The sequence below is a fragment of the Thermobia domestica genome, chromosome 13, assembly GCF_964235325.1.
Source record: "Thermobia domestica chromosome 13, izTheDome1.hap1.1, whole genome shotgun sequence".
Lineage (NCBI taxonomy): Eukaryota > Metazoa > Arthropoda > Insecta > Zygentoma > Lepismatidae > Thermobia > Thermobia domestica.
Genome location: NC_137466.1, coordinates 212,084,314 through 212,102,733, shown reverse-complemented (window position 1 = coordinate 212,102,733; position 18,420 = coordinate 212,084,314). Strand labels below are relative to the sequence as shown.

At 38.6% G+C, this 18,420-nt stretch overlaps 1 protein-coding gene across 1 annotated transcript in view; it reads left to right on the top strand.

Moving 5' to 3' along the window:
- Positions 1-17,093: 17,093 nt before the first annotated feature.
- Pgant35A (polypeptide N-acetylgalactosaminyltransferase 35A) overlaps positions 17,094-18,420 on the top strand; it is a 47,970-nt gene continuing 46,643 nt past the window's right edge. The window contains exon 1 of the mRNA XM_081737319.1: positions 17,094-18,052. Coding sequence (XP_081593445.1) covers positions 17,532-18,052 — 521 coding nt within the window. The 5' untranslated portion in view covers positions 17,094-17,531. The remainder of the gene's footprint in view (positions 18,053-18,420) is intronic.

Genomic DNA, 18,420 nt, shown 5'->3' with positions numbered 1-18,420 from the left:
AATGGTCTGGACTGGAAGAGCCCAAAACAACTTCTTTCTTCCTTTCACGGTTTGTTTGTTTCTTCCACCCCCTGCAGTCACAAGAAGACAACTTGTTTCGGAAAGCATTTTGAATTAGTAGCAAAAAGCAAAACTGAATGACACCACGGACGGATTAAAGGGAGGGGCGGTCACTCCCTCCGAGAACATTTGAATACTTTGAGTAATCGGAGTAAGAAACTAGAAATTGCGTAATCTAATAAGAAAAGTTTCTTGAAGTATACAGATCAAGACGCATTTCAAGTGTCACAGCATTGTACTCTCCTCCCCTCCCCTCCCAATTCCCTTCTGAAGAAGTTCTCTTTTGTTCCTCTGTTCCATATTAGCCTTTACACTTACACTTTCACTATCCAGTATTGATTTTGACCATACCATCTGCACAGCAAGGCGAGTAAGGTTTACGAGTCCTTCCTGCCCCCTTTTTCTGCCCCTTTTTTAAAAATTGCTAATTATAATAAAATTTATCGAAAACAATTCATCCCAACGATAAAGACTTATACACATTCATTATTGCAATCTTAAAATAAACTCGCCGCCTGTCGCATATGCTAGCGATCTAATATATACGAATAGATGAAAAGTTAGTTTGAAGCCTTATGTATTGTTTTTCTGCAAGTAAGTCCGAATTCATACTTGTTTCTATTGTTGCATCGACAAAAGTGAGAGCCAAATCGATTTAGGCTCGTTGGTCTTTGCGAGGTCCCTAAAGATGCAAGGCCGTGGGCAGTCGCCCACCACTTGAAACGCCTCTGCACTAGAGGACTGCACGTGCTCGGGCCTACAAAGCATGTATCACTTCGGGCCCGGGAGGGGTTCGGGCAGTAGCGTCATTTCAGATTTGGCTTGGGGGGCAAGACCCCTTGATATATGTAAAATTTCGCGTTTTTCACTGACTTACTACTATTCTATTGATAAAATCTATATAAATCTCAAACTCAGGGGGGGAAATGCCCCTCCCTGCCCCCCTAAATGACGCCCCTGGGTTCGGGCTGTGAATTTTTAAATATACAACCATATTTCTTGGACTTTTTCGGGCCTAACTTTGTAAATATAGTGTAAAACACAAATTGCACCGTTCTTTCTGAAGGACTTTTAAAACACAACTGCAAAATCAAACCTCGAATTGCTGTAAATAAAAATACAATCTTGCATTAATAATTAAGTTTCTGTGATTCGGGCTTATTTCGGGCTCATTTGATTATCACGGAGCTCAGTCCGGGCTCGGGCCTAAATGCTAAGACATATTTCGGACTCGGGTCGGGCCTCACATTGTAAATTCACGGGCCGGGCCCAGGCTGAAAATTCCGACCCGTGCAGATCTCTGCTCTGTGCCCGCACACATTCCTTCCTAGTCCAGAAAATCTCCTCCCCTCCGCATCGTCAATAATGGTAAATTTGTTCCTCGTATATTTGCTTATTATTGTAAGAGAAGTGCAAACGAGAACTCTAAACTTTGTTCGTTCTCTGGGGTAATGTGAGTAATGCAAATGAAGAAAGGTATGCGTAATATACAAATGTCAGAAAAACTTGATATCAATTTGAATAGACCTTTTACGTAATGTTTATTTTAAAAATAATAAACTTACACAAATATATCGAGGCATCTGAAATTTAATGTTAAATAGTGGCGAGTGAGCCAGAAGAGGCGTGCACTATTCAGTTAGTCAAAGAACTCATATATATAGCTTGAAAACTACTACTATTTAAACCAATATTGAATTAGACAAATTTGTAAAAAGTAGGTTAACTATAGTTGGAAATAGTGTGTGTATTTTTTAGGAGGAAACCCAGAAGTACATTCTCGATAAAATAATAATAATAATAATAATAATAATAATAATAATAATAATAATAATAATAATAATAATAATAATAATAATAATAATCTTCCTTACTTCAATCATAGGTTGAAGCGCAAGAAGGAAACTTTAAAACTTTTCTCTCCCCTGGGAAAGCTGTTTTATAATTTGATAAGGTCTCTTCTTCGTAACTGCATCTATCCTTGGTCGGGCCGCGGTGGCTCAGTGGTAGAGCGTTCACCTCTAATGCATGGCGTCCTTAGTTCGATCTCAGCTTAGTGTGAAGTGAACTTAGTGGTGGACAAACACCGTGTGCGTGGATTTTCTCGGGGTTCTCCCGTTTCCTCCCACTTTCATCATTCCACCATTTCATTCATTTCTCATAATCACCGTCTCCTTTAGCCTAACCGGCATAACCGTGGGACGTAAAACTCAAAGATTTCATTTCAATTTTTCATTTACCTTCCATGGTTTTCATACTGCGGGCACTGGAGTTTCCGAACTATATCATGGCGGCCATTTTGAAACTGGTGCTCCATATGAAACATCTTTTAGTACAGCGTTACTTAGTTTTCCAAGACCTTTCGAACGAGGTATTACTCGACCCATGTTCCCATTTGACATTTCAGAGTTACCCTCCGTTACCCCCATTTACGGGCGGCGGAGAGGGGTACTTTTGACGGAATTGGTTTTCCCCCTTAGCAATATATAACGTGTACTTCAAACATTTCTTCTATGTTTTATCATTTTTCAGATATTTCCGTGGATTGATTAAAATGGCCCACCGTATATATATATATATATATATATATATATATATATATATATATATATATATATATATATATATATATATATATATAGATAGATAGATAGATAGATAGATAGATAGATAGATATGTTGGTGCACCAGTAAGCTCACAAGAGTACAGATTAATTCATTCTTGATTTTAATCTACAGAACAAATGCTTTTTATGAAAGCAAGGGGACTGCTACACATAGATGGCTAAGTGAGGTAAATAAAATTTAAACTTCAAATGGAACTTAGGTGGCTCACCGACAATGGCTCATTTAACACGTTTGATAACAGCGCGGGTAATAGCAGATTTATAAACATAGTAGATAGAGTCTGTGTAGGTAAATAGGTACCGCGTGAGACTGTCATTCTAAGGGTCTGGGGTTCGAGTCTCGGCCTAAACTGAGTTAATTTTTTTTTCAAGGAATTCAACACTAAATGATGTTCGCATTTGATACTGAAAGAGATTTATCCTATGAAGGAAGAAAACCCAAGATGGGGGCAGCGGGAAAGACGGAAACTGTTTATCCTTAAGTGTTAAAATTTAATTTATTCCCATATCTTTTGCTCTTTCCTTTCCCTCTTTCCTTCTTTTCTCATTTTGTTTAGCTATCCGTACTTTTTCGGTTTCTGCATGAAGCGTATTATTGTTTTCGTTTTCTTTGCATTAATTCCTATCTCTTTGAACTTAATGTGAATGGAATTTCTGCAGATTTATCTCGTGGTTGTTTCTCTAAATGATGCTCTCAGATAGTAATACTTTTTCCTCCGAGTGGAGGAATATCCTGGCATGTTATGTTTTCGGGCACGTGTTTGCTGTCATGTTGGTTGTCCAACTATCAGACATCGAGTGAAACTATTCTGATACTGGAAAAAGCTATCATTTCTTATGTATCCAACCTCCATTTTCTACTGTCGCTGGCTGTACAATAAATGCACAAATAAGTTGTTTTTCTAAAATATAAGGATGATCAATTCCAGTGTACATACATTATTCTTCAGATTTCATATGTACACTCATGTCCAAAATTATTGTCGCATATCTATAAATATGTTGTTGTAGAAATATAATTTGATAACGAATTGCCCAGTATTTCTTACAATGTTAGTGTGTATACAATCGGCAAAGATATGTATCTGGCAAATTTCATGTCAAAAGAGCAGTAAATACGAACAATAATACGAAAATAAAACTTTCTTGTCCACTTAGCAACATTTTGTTTTAGTCATTCTAATTTTCGTATTTATAATTACCACAAATATACATTTCCCAATTATACACAAAGTATCAGTATTAATAGTACTCTGCAAAATCATTATCAAATTATATTCTTACAAGAAGACAGTTATAGACATGCGACAATCGTTTTGGACATGAATGTACATTTCTCGAGAAATTTCCACTTTTCGTGGAAGGCTGATATTGTAACGATAACGTTTTCAATCTTTTTAATGTTCAGGGCAAAAAGTGTTTTTTAAACCTGGCACGAGCCAGAAAGAAAGAAAAAGAAGAAGAAAATGTAGTTATTAATGTTGATTTGCTTGTCATTTAATGTTCTGACAAAGTTCTTTATGGTTGTTTAATGGCTATTTTGTTCTGTATAGTTGTTATGGTGATGAGACTGTTATGATTGATTTGTAGAAATATAATAAGTATACAACGAATTGAGACGTAAAAGTATTGTGACAAATAGAATCTGTAGAAGACAAAAATTTCTGAAAATATATAGTTTAAAAACTATTTTACCCAGTGTGGTATCATTTGGACATTTATTGTGCCAGTTATATTATAAATAGTTCTATAACTGTTTAACGAACTTAGGGTGATAAATAAGTGACTATCTGTTGAGGTTAAACATTTTCTGGTGCCTAAGCCCGGGAAACTTCGAGACTAGCTGGAAGATAAGTACGCCAGTCTCATAATTTGCAATTAAAGCAGAGTATATGATACTACGAAATAAGAAGGTGTGTGAACATATCAAGATGAATATTCAAAATAATAGTGATAAGTCTTGCGATACAGGGGATGATAACAGTATGTCATCAAATGAATCAACATCATATGCTTGATATGATTCGACAACTTGGCCTACACAAGTCTTGGTCTTGGTCTTGATGAATTCGATAACAAAAGTTAAAACAGAACGATGGCCGGATGGAACAACATGGCACAACAAGTTACAGATCAAATATCTCAACAAGTAACAGAACGAATAACCCAACAAGTAACAGAACGAGCGGATGCCCAAATCGAAGAAATGACCCAACGAATAACAGGACAGTTAAATACGAAATTAGAGTGAACGATACCAAAATGAAGCTAATCCTTCAAAAATTTGAGGTTATGCAAGTTTCAGTTAACGTAGTGCATATTAGGGATGGCCACAAAGATCCGGTTCCGGCGGAACCGGTTCTAGACCTGAATCCGAAAGGCCCGTAAAGGAGGCACAAAGTTCACCTTCAAAACACTCAAAGAGGATCATGCGCTTGTGCCCTCCCCGCCCAGACCCGCTTGTGCCTCCAGAAAAAAAAATTGGTCCGCCAGTGGGTGTTTAGCCAAATGAGTTGGCCAGTTTGCCTGTTTAGCCAATTAGTTTGCCAATTACCCAGTTTATTTAGCCAAATGTGACAAGCGGTCACCGCCTGGGCGCCTGCCTTCCACCATTTCATCTAGCACACTGTTGACAGTCTGCCAGCAGCTCGGGTTCAGCGTAGGGATGGTCACAAAGTTCGGTAACCGGTTCTTGGAGATCCGGTTTCAGAACCGGTTCCATACCTGGATCCGAAGAACCGGTTCCATATTTGGATCCGAAGAGCCGGTTGCAGACCTGGATCCGAAAAACCGGTTCCACCAGGAACCGGCTCTGGCCATCCCTAGTGCATATCCAAACTAATGACAATCCCTTCAAGAAGGAGTACAAATACTTAAGGAAAAACTTGGAACGACTGATGGTAGTCCAATCCCAGTGGTGAACGCAGCAAATTTAGAACTCCGAGTACCTGAAATTCAGTTACGTGAAGAGGATCATCTGCCAGTATACCCACATACAACTGAGGAATCCGCTTCCAACTCTGCGAGTGGGGGAGAAAAAAGAAGGTCTATACGAAATATGAATCCTCATCTTTATATACAGAAGGATATCCCAACTCATATAAAACATAGCAGAGTAAGGTACTCTAAAACTCACTTTAAATTTAGTGAAGTTCGATCCATGACCAAATTTAGTGGCCGAGCAGATCAATGGCTTTCTTCGAAATGTTTGAAGAAGAGTATGACCTAATTGATATACCTAGATCACAATTTCTTAAAATTATACGACACATTTTGTTACTTTCATATTCTGCACGGTTTAAGGATATAAGAAATAAGTTACATGGATATATAGATTTCAAATACGCCTTAATAGCCGGCTTTGAAAACGATTTCATGTTAGCCAATCGTGATGCGCAGGTCAGGAATAGACGCTTCGATTCTGAAGTAGACAAGAGTGTAACTGATTTCGTAATTTCAGCTTACGACGATTTAAATCTTCTAAATTTTTATCAAAAAGAGTCCCGTATTATACAACAACATCCATACTTAACGTAACAACATCTATACGTATGTTGTTGCGTTGCACGTTGCAATAAATATTAATTTAATCTCAATGTGTTAATTTTAATCGTGTGCTTGTAATTGTTCAGAATTACGAAAACCAAGTAATGATACAAAATTATAATAATAAAACTCGACCTAACTAGGTACCTATTCATAATGTTCATATCAAAAGGAATACTGATTGTAGTACAATAGGTAATTTTAGATTTCGTAACTCTTTCAGTAGTAACAGAGATATTCTACATAATGTACATCAAAATAATTAATTTTACAGTATGCGAAATCTTAGTCAGTAATGACATACAGAAAAATCTGGCAACACATACGAAATTCGATGCAAGAATGCGCTGTAGAATGTACGTAGTTACACAGTTTAATAACAATATTTACTCATCACTGCGTTGCGATGTAGTGCTCCAATTTTACATGTTCGCCGCATGTTTCGTAAAGTTCTTCCTCTGATGATTCTTCTGTTCCCCCTACCTCTGACTCTTCTTTACCCCCAACCTCCCACTCAGGGACGTACGCAGGAATTTATTTCGGGAGGGGTCCAAAGCTTTTCGGGGGGTGGTCCAAACACAATTTCAGGCTAAATTATATTAAAAATTCTAAAATTGCCCCTAAAATTGGACTAAATTTACAAAAAAGTCCCCACCGGAACAATCATAGTTACTTTCGATGCCAATACTCTCCCCTCCCATTGCACTCTTTTCTATTTTCACCTTCCAGTTGAAACATATATCCCCGACTAAAACAATGTACTAACTGCCTATTTTACAGCCATTTTAAGCAGGCCTGCCGTGGTAAGCAATCAAATTCAAATTAACACCCTCGTGGCTACAGAACATCTATCCTATACCGATGCTAAACGATGCTATTTGACTACGACCCCTGCTCAACGCTCCTTCAAGGAAGATCCACCTCCCCATTCTACTTCGCCCTCTCTCGCCACTTCTAGCTTTACTTCGTCCTCTATCCCTACCTCTGTTTCCTTTTCATATTCAGCTGCTATCTCTCGGCCTTCTACTTCTCATTGTCTTTCCTCTCCTTCCGGTGTTAGAAAAAAAAACGCTCTCTTAGTCCTCACTTTTCGCCTTCTATTTCTGCCCGGCCCCCATCTCTTCCAACTGAACGTTCCCCTTTAGCATTTTCTCCCCTTCCCAGCACCGTCACAGCTTTTCAGAAACCGTCACATGCGGCAGATCCTATATCTTCTTTTTCCTCCGCTGTTTCTTCTATACTTTCTGTTTTAGAAAAATCTCAACATAAATTTTCTCCTCCCGACTATAAATCTTGCATCACCATACTCAAGCTATTACAATCACATTCACTATAACATCATCTGGTTCACTCTTTTCCAATCTCTTACATGAGGAGTTCTCGGAGTAAACTGTACGCCTTACATCATCTCATATCTTTATTCCATCCGTCTTTTCTCCTACTCCAAGAAACCTGGCTTACAGATTCCTACCGTTTTAACATCCCTTCCTACCATTGGCTTCATGATGTTCGCCCAGACGGTCGAGGGGGGACTCTCTTTCGGCATTCATAACACTTTACCTTACGTTCTACACACTCCTCCCATCCAATACCCAGAAGTTCAATGCCAAATGCTCACCGTTCACTCTCTCACCCTGGTTAACCTTTATATTCCCCCTCATGTTCACCTTCTTGATCATCTCTGGTTCTATCTCTTTTAATTTCCTTTCCCCGCTCCGGATTGTAGGCGGTGACGTAAATTAAAACCACCCGTTCTGGGGGCTCCCTTTTCCAACCCAGCTGGCTCTGCCCTCTATTGCCTACTTCCCACCTTACCCTGTACTCTTCTGAATACCGGCACTCCTACACGTCTTCTCCGTCCCCGCGAACTTCCTACCGCTCCTGATTTTACCTTTTGTTCTGCTTACTCTAGCCACCTCACATGGACTATTTCTTCCGACCCCTACGGCAGTGATCACTTCCCCATCATTTTACATAACGCTACTTCTCCTCCCTTTCCCCCCTTATCCCCTACAGATCACCCATATTCTACTAACCTCGATTGGTCCCTTTATTCTTCCTGCTTTGACCATTTCTCTCCCTCTCTCTCTTGTCCCACGATCCTTTACATCTTCACAGTTCACACTGCTTTATGTTCTCGCCTTTCCCAGGCAGTATCACACTCCCACCCTGATCCCTCTGACTCAATTCGTTCCTCCATTGTCCATTCTCCTTATCCTAAATGGTGGACTTGGGAATGTCAGGAATGGATCTCCCGAAGGCGTCAAGCCCTTAAAACATACCTCGCCACTCGCTCCTATTACAATTTCCTGGTATATCAACAAACACAAGCAACCACGACCCGTATTCTTCAACAAACCCGTCGTAATGCTTGGCGACAATTTTGTTCAAACCTATGTTATGGTTCCTCTTTATCCTCAATTTGGAAATTTTACCGGTTCCTTCGTAAAAAAACGTGTCTTCCTCCCTCTGGTGAATCTATTTCCTCTCCCTGGCTCCATCAATTCCATTCCCAATTAGCCCCATCCACGTGCCTCGTCCCTTCTCTCTGGCTCTCCTCTTTATTCCCCAGAACCATCCACCCCTGTCCATCTTCCTTTCACCATGTCTGAACTCACTCTCATCTTATCCCGTCTACCCAACTCTTCATCTGGCAAAGACGGCATACATTACCGACACCTACAACATCTTCCTCCACTGTACCAGCAATTCTTACTCACCTTACATAACACTGTATGGTCTTCTGAACGAATTCCCCCTCCATGGAAAGACTACCTTATTATTCCCATCCTCAAACACACAAAACAACCTGGTATCACTGAACATTACCGCCCTATTGCCCTCTCCTCATGTCTCTTAAAGGTCTTCGAACATCTCCTGAACAGCGCATCTAATGGTTCTCTGAACACCACCTTTCATTTTACAAACAACAATACGGGTCTTCGAACATCTCCTGAAACAGCGCATCCAATGGTTCTCTGAACACCACCTTTTATTTTACAAACAACAATACGGTTATCGACTTGGTTCCAGTGTTTCCGACTGTCAGTCCGTTCTTATCTCCGATATTTGGCTTGCTTTTTCCCGTACCCAGTTTGTTTTGGCCGTATGCATTGACCTTTCTCAGGCTTATGACTCTGTTCCCCTTTATGACCTCATAGATATACTTTGGCAACAAGGCATCCCTTCGAAATATCTCCCTATTATTTACAACCTTCTGGTCCAACGTACCTTGTATCTTCGCCTCGGTTCCCAACTCTCTGAAGGTCGCACCACTTCCCATGGTCTTCATCAAGGTTCTGTATTATCTCCTCTTTTGTTCAATCTCTTTCTGGCCCCTATTCTTCGCCAAACCAGTAACATTGTACGGCTTATTTCCTATTGTGATAATGTAGCCTTCGATATTACTTCTATCTCCCCTCAACTTGCTATACCCCAACTCATTTCAGTTCCCACCACATTCTCCACCTGGTGTTCCAAACATGGCTTAAGAATCAACTGGAATAAAACTTCCTTTCTCGTTTTTACCCGCAAACGCACTCCCTCCCTTCCCTTCCTTACATTTACCGGTATTGCCCTTCCTCGCCGTCCCTCTGTTAAATATCTCGAAATCGTCTTAGACTCTTCTTTACGTTGGATCTGCCATTATTAACTTCTACATCAAAAAACATAATTCTTCTTACGTTTAATTCGCTCTATTTCCACTTCTACTTGGTCTACAGATTTCCGTGTTCTCCTCCTGTTATATAAACAGGTTTATTTACCTATTTTAACGTATGGTGGTTTTTTCTATCTCCATCTCCTTCTAGGGTCTTTCAAAAATACCAATCCCTTCAATATACTACTCTCTGCCGTACTCTTAGCCTTCCATCCACCACTGCTGCTACTGCGCTTTATTCTGAGACCCGAGTTTCACCCTTAGCAATTCAGTTGAAACACCTCTCAGACAAATTCTGTCTTCAAAGTTTCCAATTTACCCGATCCTCTCTCCTCCCTAAACTCACTCTGCTGCGACACCTTCATACAGGCCGCAAACGTTCTCCATATCTTGCATCTCTCCCTTCCATATACACCAGTTACCTAAACCTTACACCACATCTGTTACATATCCAGCGCACGAATACTCTCCCTTGCTACTTCCATGACTATCCTGTTTTTTCCCAATCTTTTTCTATAATTTTTCCCCAATACCCTGCCGCCCACTTTTCCACTCCCGTCTCTTACCAACATCGTTTCTCCTCTTCCATACCTCCTCTCCCTCAGCACACTGTGCATTTGTACTGCGATGGTCCTGGCCAGGGCTTGCATTTGGGATCAGCCTTTTACGATTCCTCTTTTCAGCAATGTTTCAACTTTAAACTACCCCATTATGTCACTACTTTTCTCACTGAAGTTTATGCCTTATTTGCGACTCTTCTTCATTCTCTTCAGTATCAGTATCCATCTATCTGTCCCCCACTGATTCTAAATCTCTCCTACAATCCCTACTATCTTCCCCCTGGACTTCGAAATCCTCCTGGATTTTTTTTTTATGAAATGCGTCTTCTTTTACTGAAGTATACCGTCGCATTTCCCTCAACTATACTACTTGCTTAATTTGGTCCAAAGGTCATGTAGGCATCCTCGGGAATTTTCTATCTGATTCGGCAGCCAGTGTCAGAGCTAGTGCTCTCAAGCGGGTCGGGTCGGGTCAGGTCAACTCGGGTCGGGTTGTCGGGTCAGGCTACTCGGGTCGGGTTGTCGGGTTGTGTTTTTCCTTTGTTATAATAACTTATCCTAAGGGACAACGGTGATAGACACTAATGAGACTTTATAATTGCAAAAAAATCATAAAGCACTTAATTTGAAATTAAAGATTGATAACATTTGGTAATATAATGGGGATTCAGGCTGGCAGAGGGGGAGAGTGAAAACGGAGGCAACAGAGACGTTCTTTCTTTCTTTTTTCTTTTTTTCTTTTTTTTAGCCATGTGCAAAGAGATTAACCTTGGACTTCGGGTGAGAAGTTACCATATACTCATGTGAGTTTCAATTGCTACCACTTTCAAAAGTTAGCTAAGAAAGACAGTTTGAGCATAGTTTCAGTTTCCTAGCGTAATTAGTTTTTGTGACAAGTAACTCGTATATGCAAATAGCATCGTTAATATCATCTTGTATGTTAGAATTGTCTTTGTGTAAATAAAATTGTAATTAAGCATTTCGAGGTAAAACAGGTTCTTTTACTTAACTTCTACAAAGAAAAGATTAGAACTTACCTCTTATGCACAGATACGACAGCGTGGGATACTGTCGGTTAGTAAATAATATAATCTGAAGTCATCTACCATACGTAACTAAATATAATTGATTAATCATTTTTATTAATAATAAATAGTTGTTTGGTAGATAAACTCATAATAATAATAATAATAATAATAATAATAATAATAATAATAATAATAATAATAATAATAATAATAATAATAATAATAATACCAAATTATTTAATGGATGCTTTGCATTTGTTCTATGTCGCCATAATCAATGGAAATCAATTACTTAGTGTACGAAGACTTTTTTCGTCCAATACAAGTGTAATGTTTTACTGCAGTATATGTTATTTGTAAGTATGCATATCATATTTTAGTATGACTTTCAACATTGAAGCGAATGAGAATGCAAACTGATTTTCTATTTTTCTGGTTGTTTGTCAAAAACAAAGGAGATAACTAGATAATGGACAGAGGTTTAAATGAATGTCCAGGTAGCGAGGTCAATGCAAGCATCCCACAGATTTCCGTGAATTAGATCTTCCCGTACTACAAACTAAAACGAGTGGAGCTATTTTATTCAGAACGCAACGGTATTCTGCAGTTCGTAACTTTGTTGTCGAGAGATGTTTGGAAGTAGTTTCACTTGTAGCCACTGGCAACTCACCGTTTGTCGACCTATAATAGCATCATCTGTGTGAGAGGGGGCACTAGGGGGGCCAAGAATTTGAGCAAGAGGGCCTGGCCCCCCATGGCTCCGCCACTGATGGTGTCCATGGTTCGATCCCAGCTTGTGCTAAGTGGGCTTTGTGGTGGAAAAACGCCGTGTAGTGGGTTTTCTCGGGGTTCTCCTGTTTCCTCCCACTTTCTTCATTCCACCATTTCATTCATTTCTCATGGTCACCATATTCCTTAGCCTCGGTGCAGAATCGAGGGACCTTAAACTGAATATTTCATTTTATTTCACCAAGCCCAAGGACACCGATACAAGAACAAGATAAAGATTGGATATGCAAGACGAAGTGCATAGTAATCTCCCTCTTGGCCTTGTTTTGGTGATCACCAAGTAGCGATGAGCGTATTTTCTTGCTTTCCGTATAGTATGGAAGACCATAATCAAAATCACACTTGGTCTTCATTTGTACCGATGAGGCGAGCATTCTTGGCTCTTGTATAGCATGAAAGATAACCAAGACTACGAAATGCAGGACCAAGACTTGACTGCAAGACATAGGATAAGACGCAGTATTGATGACCAAGACCCAGGGAGCGAATTGTTTGAATTTCATTTGTTGGGCTAAAAGTGATGAAATAAAATTAGTACTTTATAATTAATTATCATACTGTAGTTTTAAATTTTAAATTACAAAATTCATATTATGTATCTTCTTACGTGCAACTATATATATACTGTAAAATACGTTTTAATTACCGAGAAAGAAAAATCAAAGTGGCACGGGTCACGGAATCATAGGAACCTATTTTGGAATGAAAGTTGAAGGGTTGGAAAAAATCACAGTTGTTCTCCTGTTTCCTCAACCCTTATCATTGTTAAACGATTTCCTTTTGTCTCCGCCAAGATACTCTTGCTACTGCCTTCCGAGAAGACCCCCTGCCGTCCGAGCAGGTGAGAACACTGACCTTGAATAAATTTTCGTCACATAGAACTAAAGCAAGAAAAAAAATTCTCCCACGTCGGACATTGGTATCAGTTATAAAAAGAAATAACTAAACCTCAAAAGTGCCAAATATTCATTAAGATGCATATCTAATGTCTTGATCTAGCTAGTGGTTAACGTGTAAGACTTCGGTACACGTGGTCCCGGTTTAATTCCCAATGTGAGTGCATTTTGGCGTTCACCCAGTGTCGTGACCATAGTGCTCTCAAACGAGTCGGGTTGACCCGACTCGACTCGGATCGGGTCAGTTCGGGTCGAATTACGGGTCGGGTCGGGTCGGGTCAGGCTACTCGGGTCGGGTTGTCGGGTCGGGTCAGTCGGGTCGGGTCAACCGGGTCATCTCGGGTCGGGTTATCGGGTCAGGTCAATCAGATCGGATCACGGTTCGGGTCAGTCGGGTCGGGTCGGGTCAGTCAATTCGGGTCGGGTCGGTCTTCAACCCGACCCGTTGAGAGCACTATTCAGAGCCCTGCGCGGCACTCAGATTGATCTTTCAGTCTCGCCTATTGACCTTTTTCCACGACTTACTACCAGTGGCGGCCGGTGGATTGTGGTTTCGGGTGTTGCAGTACGAACGATCGGAGACAGAAGATATAAAGTGGACTTATTGACTAATCAGCATAACTTTAGATGCAAATGCTATGTGACATGTTAAATTAAATAAAATTCTGTTTTTAAAAAATAAAAAATGCAGAACATTTTATCCGATTAATCACCTTAATTAATTAGTAAGTTCATTATTCCCTCTTTGATTGGAGCAAATCTGTCTAATACATGCTGGTTGAACTCTGGTATTTTTATTGTCAGGTCTCTTTCGATGGAAAGCATAACCAATGGTGATAACCTTTCTTGGGACATTCAGTTCCTTGAAAGTGTCAATTCTTTCTCATGTGGAAAAAAAACTTTTCGTCTTTTGCTGACACTATAGATACAGTTAATATTAATTTCAGAAGCTTTGCAGATTTACTAAATATTTTTTCCAGATTATTGCGAACGATTCATTCTAGCAAACTCAGTCCCTGACAGTGATCCGAATTCCTCTTCAGCGTTGACTGAAGAGAGTTCGCAGCAGAGATTAGTGTTATAAAAAAAATGTACATTGAACACACTTCATTCACAGTTTATCCAGGAAAATTTAAAATAAATAGACGAAATGTATCTGGTGCAAACAACACTACTGCCATAAGATATCCTGTAAATTTAAACTGGATTTTCTCTCGAACACTCTCCCGAATTGCGCTTTGCTTGTTTTGTCTAAGCCTTAATTGCAATTTTTTTCCTCAGTTGAAAGCTGGTCAATGTTTTTTGTAAGTTATTTACAGAAGTCATGGTATTAAATTCATTTAGAATTTGTAGGTTATTTACAGAATTAAAGCACACATAATAAAATTAAATCTAATAACTAATAACTAAAACAGCTGATACAAAAGAGGTACTGTTATATGAATTCCGAATGTCCAATATTCATACATCAACACACACACATGTGCGTAAAAGAATAAACTACATTCCAAATCATCCGTCTTGGTTGTTACGCAATGCACGATAAACACAATATACTTCCACATGAAGCGAAACAACGCTTACCAATGTGATATGTTCTGGAAAGGGAAGCTTGAAACCCGCCAGATGAAGGATAAGCATGTAACAGAAGCCAAAAATCAAAAAACATCAAAACAAACAGCACTGCTAGATCTACACCCAGAAATGTTAACTGGGAGGGGTCCAAAGTATTTGAGGGAAGTCCAATACGTCTACATAATATGGAATCTGTCTTATACTGCACCCGAAAAGACGATAAGTAATTCTTACTTACTGTAAGCTATATTTTTAGAAAAAATCATAGAACGATTATTTTTATAAGAAAAGAAAGAGTACATGATGAGGCGTAAAATAAAATATTTAGCCTACATCAATCGTTTCTCTGTTAAACAAGTATAGTTCGTTAAGAAAGTCTACAAATGTTAGTCAAGTTCCGAAATTTTTGGGAGGTTTGGGCCCGGTGGACCCCCCTCGTAGCTACGCCCCTGAGCATTGCTAACTAGTCCCAAATTCAAGGTGGCGTTCCCCATCATAGAGTATAAAATATACTTATTTTATAAAAGAAATATGTTTATACTAAAATACTATCCACAGAGGGGGGAGCGATTCTACATACTGACTTATTAATATTTGATTCACAAATTACTGTAGAAGAAGCCTTCATTATCAATATAAGCTAAGAATTAACTTGTAAATGCGGGTCTACTTTCATTTGTTTTCTCCTCTACTAGATATTTTCTTTCTTATTTTGTAATTCTGGAATCACTTTTTTAAATTGTCATTATAATGATTTCTTTTAGTATGGTCCCGTAATTTAAAAATATGAATGCATAAAAACAAATTCCATTTGTTAATTGCTAGTGAAAGAAAATTCAGAAATCTTATTTAGCGCGAAAAATCTTCTCGTTCACTGGAAACCGTGCTGTGTTGCAGAAGCACTGCAACGACCAGTCCCTTTAACTTCTGAGATAGGGGAAAGGAGACTTAACATTTGCTCCAATTGCCGCGCTGAAGGAATCTGGTTGTTGTATGCTCGCTGCAACACAATATAAATTAGAGACTCTGTGACGGATTATTTTTCGCTTTTTAAAACGGATTAACTGAACGGACAGTTACAGAAGTAAAAATTATATTATTTGAAGTGTATATATGCGAGTATTAAAAAGTATTTGTTCTGTTCTTTACTACTATTGATGATGATATTTTTTCTTGAAATACTTTGGTCGTTGCCAACGCTGCAACACTAACATTAGCCGCCAATGCTTACTACACTTCATTATCAACGCTGGACTGCTTATAATGCCTCATGTACAAAGGCACGTTGGTACTGGCACCATCCTTGTTCTCTCCGTTCTCCATCTTGGTTCATTCATCAAACTCTCTCTCCCTCCTACCTCCATTTTCTGCTCCGTAACAGACTTCACATTATGTATACTCCCCAACGTTTATATCTTCTCCGAAAACGCTCTACTCTACTTTGTAACTATGGTCTCAATACTGGCTCCATCAATCATCTCATTTTCTCTTGTCCCCTCTACCAATAATATCGCCAGCCATTTCTCGCTATTCTTCATAAATTTCACGGTTCTGGCCCATTTAATGTCGAATCGTTAATTTTCACCTTATCCCCACCTGTTCTTAATGCCTATTATCTTTATTTACAAAGATCTACGTTATTTCGCATGTTATAAGCATCTCTAAAGATTCATCTCATTTCATCATCTGTTTCTTTTGAAAACACCGTCTATAATTGCCGGGTGAGCGATCTTCGCTAAGGCAAGTAGCAACCCAAAAGAAGAATAACAATATTTGATATTAGATGTGGTTGGTGTGGAATGGATTAAGTCCTTGTCAGTAACCAATTTTCACTGTTACAAAATAATTGTAGATATTCTTATAAAAATACCTTCCTATTCAAGGATGTTATAAAATAGGGATGTTATAATATATTCAAGGATGTTATAATATATTTTATAAAATCCTTGTTCCTATTCCTATCCCCATTCATATTCATGGAACCTTATTTCGTAAAGACTGTTGAGCGTAAAGCAACGCAAAATTTGCCAAAATCAATTATAGCTGCTATACATATCATCGCAAACTGAAACACAGATTTTGTGCTGCTTTGACACAAACTATGACGGAATAGGTCCCATCCCCATGTTCTCCCAAGTTACTTCAGAAAAAAAATATTGTCTCAGAATGCCGGAAATGTTGGTGCAAAAATTACTACATAAGAACTTTTCTCTAATATCTTTCCATTATTTATTTTTAAAGTTAGAAATCCTGAAATTCTCCTGACACATTTCGTTGTTCCGAAATTGAATCAAGAAGATCTGGTACATATTTTCACCCAATAAAATGTACAAGTGTAGAACGTAGCAATAGACTTGGCACACTTTATCTGCCAAATGATCGAAATATGGCAGGTTGGCAGCTGTGGTGTGGCAGTAGGAAGGAAAAGGATGGAAGTTGTGAGATGGGTTTGAAAACTCATAAATAATTTCAACTAAAGATAAACAATGCAGTTATTAAAATATAGCAGGGTTTCTTACGGGTTAATTTTGTCTTCTATTAGTAAATTGGCAAGTTTGCGCAAGTAGTGTTCATCTGTATTTTAGTGCAGGGATGTATTTTGACCGAAAGTGCAAATAGACGAAGTGCAAGGAAAATACAATTTTTGCAGATGTAATGCAGGAAATGCAGGGACATAAATTTTTCTACTCCCTTCTTTCATTAACTTGCTAATTGTATGTAATTATAACTGACGGGTAAGCGCTATTGATAAGAAGTGTGTAGATGTGTGATCTCAAATATCGATCTTAACAATGTTATGTATAAGGCGATGTAATTCATTCGTTTTGGGAGTAATTGTAGCATCAATAACATGGACTATAAGTTTATATTTGTGTTCGAAATTAAATAAAGAGTGGGCGTTATATGAAGCATTTGGAGGACACAATGTTAATGTACATTCACCGAAGACAGAATCAAACCATCATGTACAAACCACTGCTAGTTCCCGATTTCGATTTAAGCCTAATAATCACGTACCTGATAAAATGCTCAATATGATAGAGACAAATGAGATAAATGATGTTGCACCTCCGTACAAAATGGGAAAGAGCGCGTATCACATAAGCAAGTATAAAAACAGTGACGCACTCATCAAACAACTACAGCCGAAGAGCAAGAAACCGTTCAATCATGAATTTGATGATTTAGGGATGGTACATTCACTCGCTGATCAAGAGCTAAGGGATAAAGGATACAAAAACCATGCGTTCAACGTTCTTGTGAGTCATCGATTGAGCTATCATCGTGATATTCCTGATACACGGCATGTTTTGTGAGTAGCTATATAAAGTTGTGTAGTCATTTAGGGTTAACTTTTTGTAATTTTATTTCATTTATTGTCTTGTTTCATTAGCTTACAAAACATAGGACATTTTTATGTAAGCACTATAGTAGTCAGTGAAATATATGCAAAATATCAGGTAGCAGAAAGTATACATAATATTACACTTATGCATCTTACTCAAATATAAAACCATAAAATAGAAGGCATCAAGTATATAAAGATGACCATTTACATGTTAAGTAGGAAATCATTTATATCACACTTGGCATGTACTGAAAGAGTAAGTCTCTGTTGCCAATTCTTCATTTAATGGGTCATTTAAATATTCCTTAGTAGTATAACAGCCAGGGTTTGAA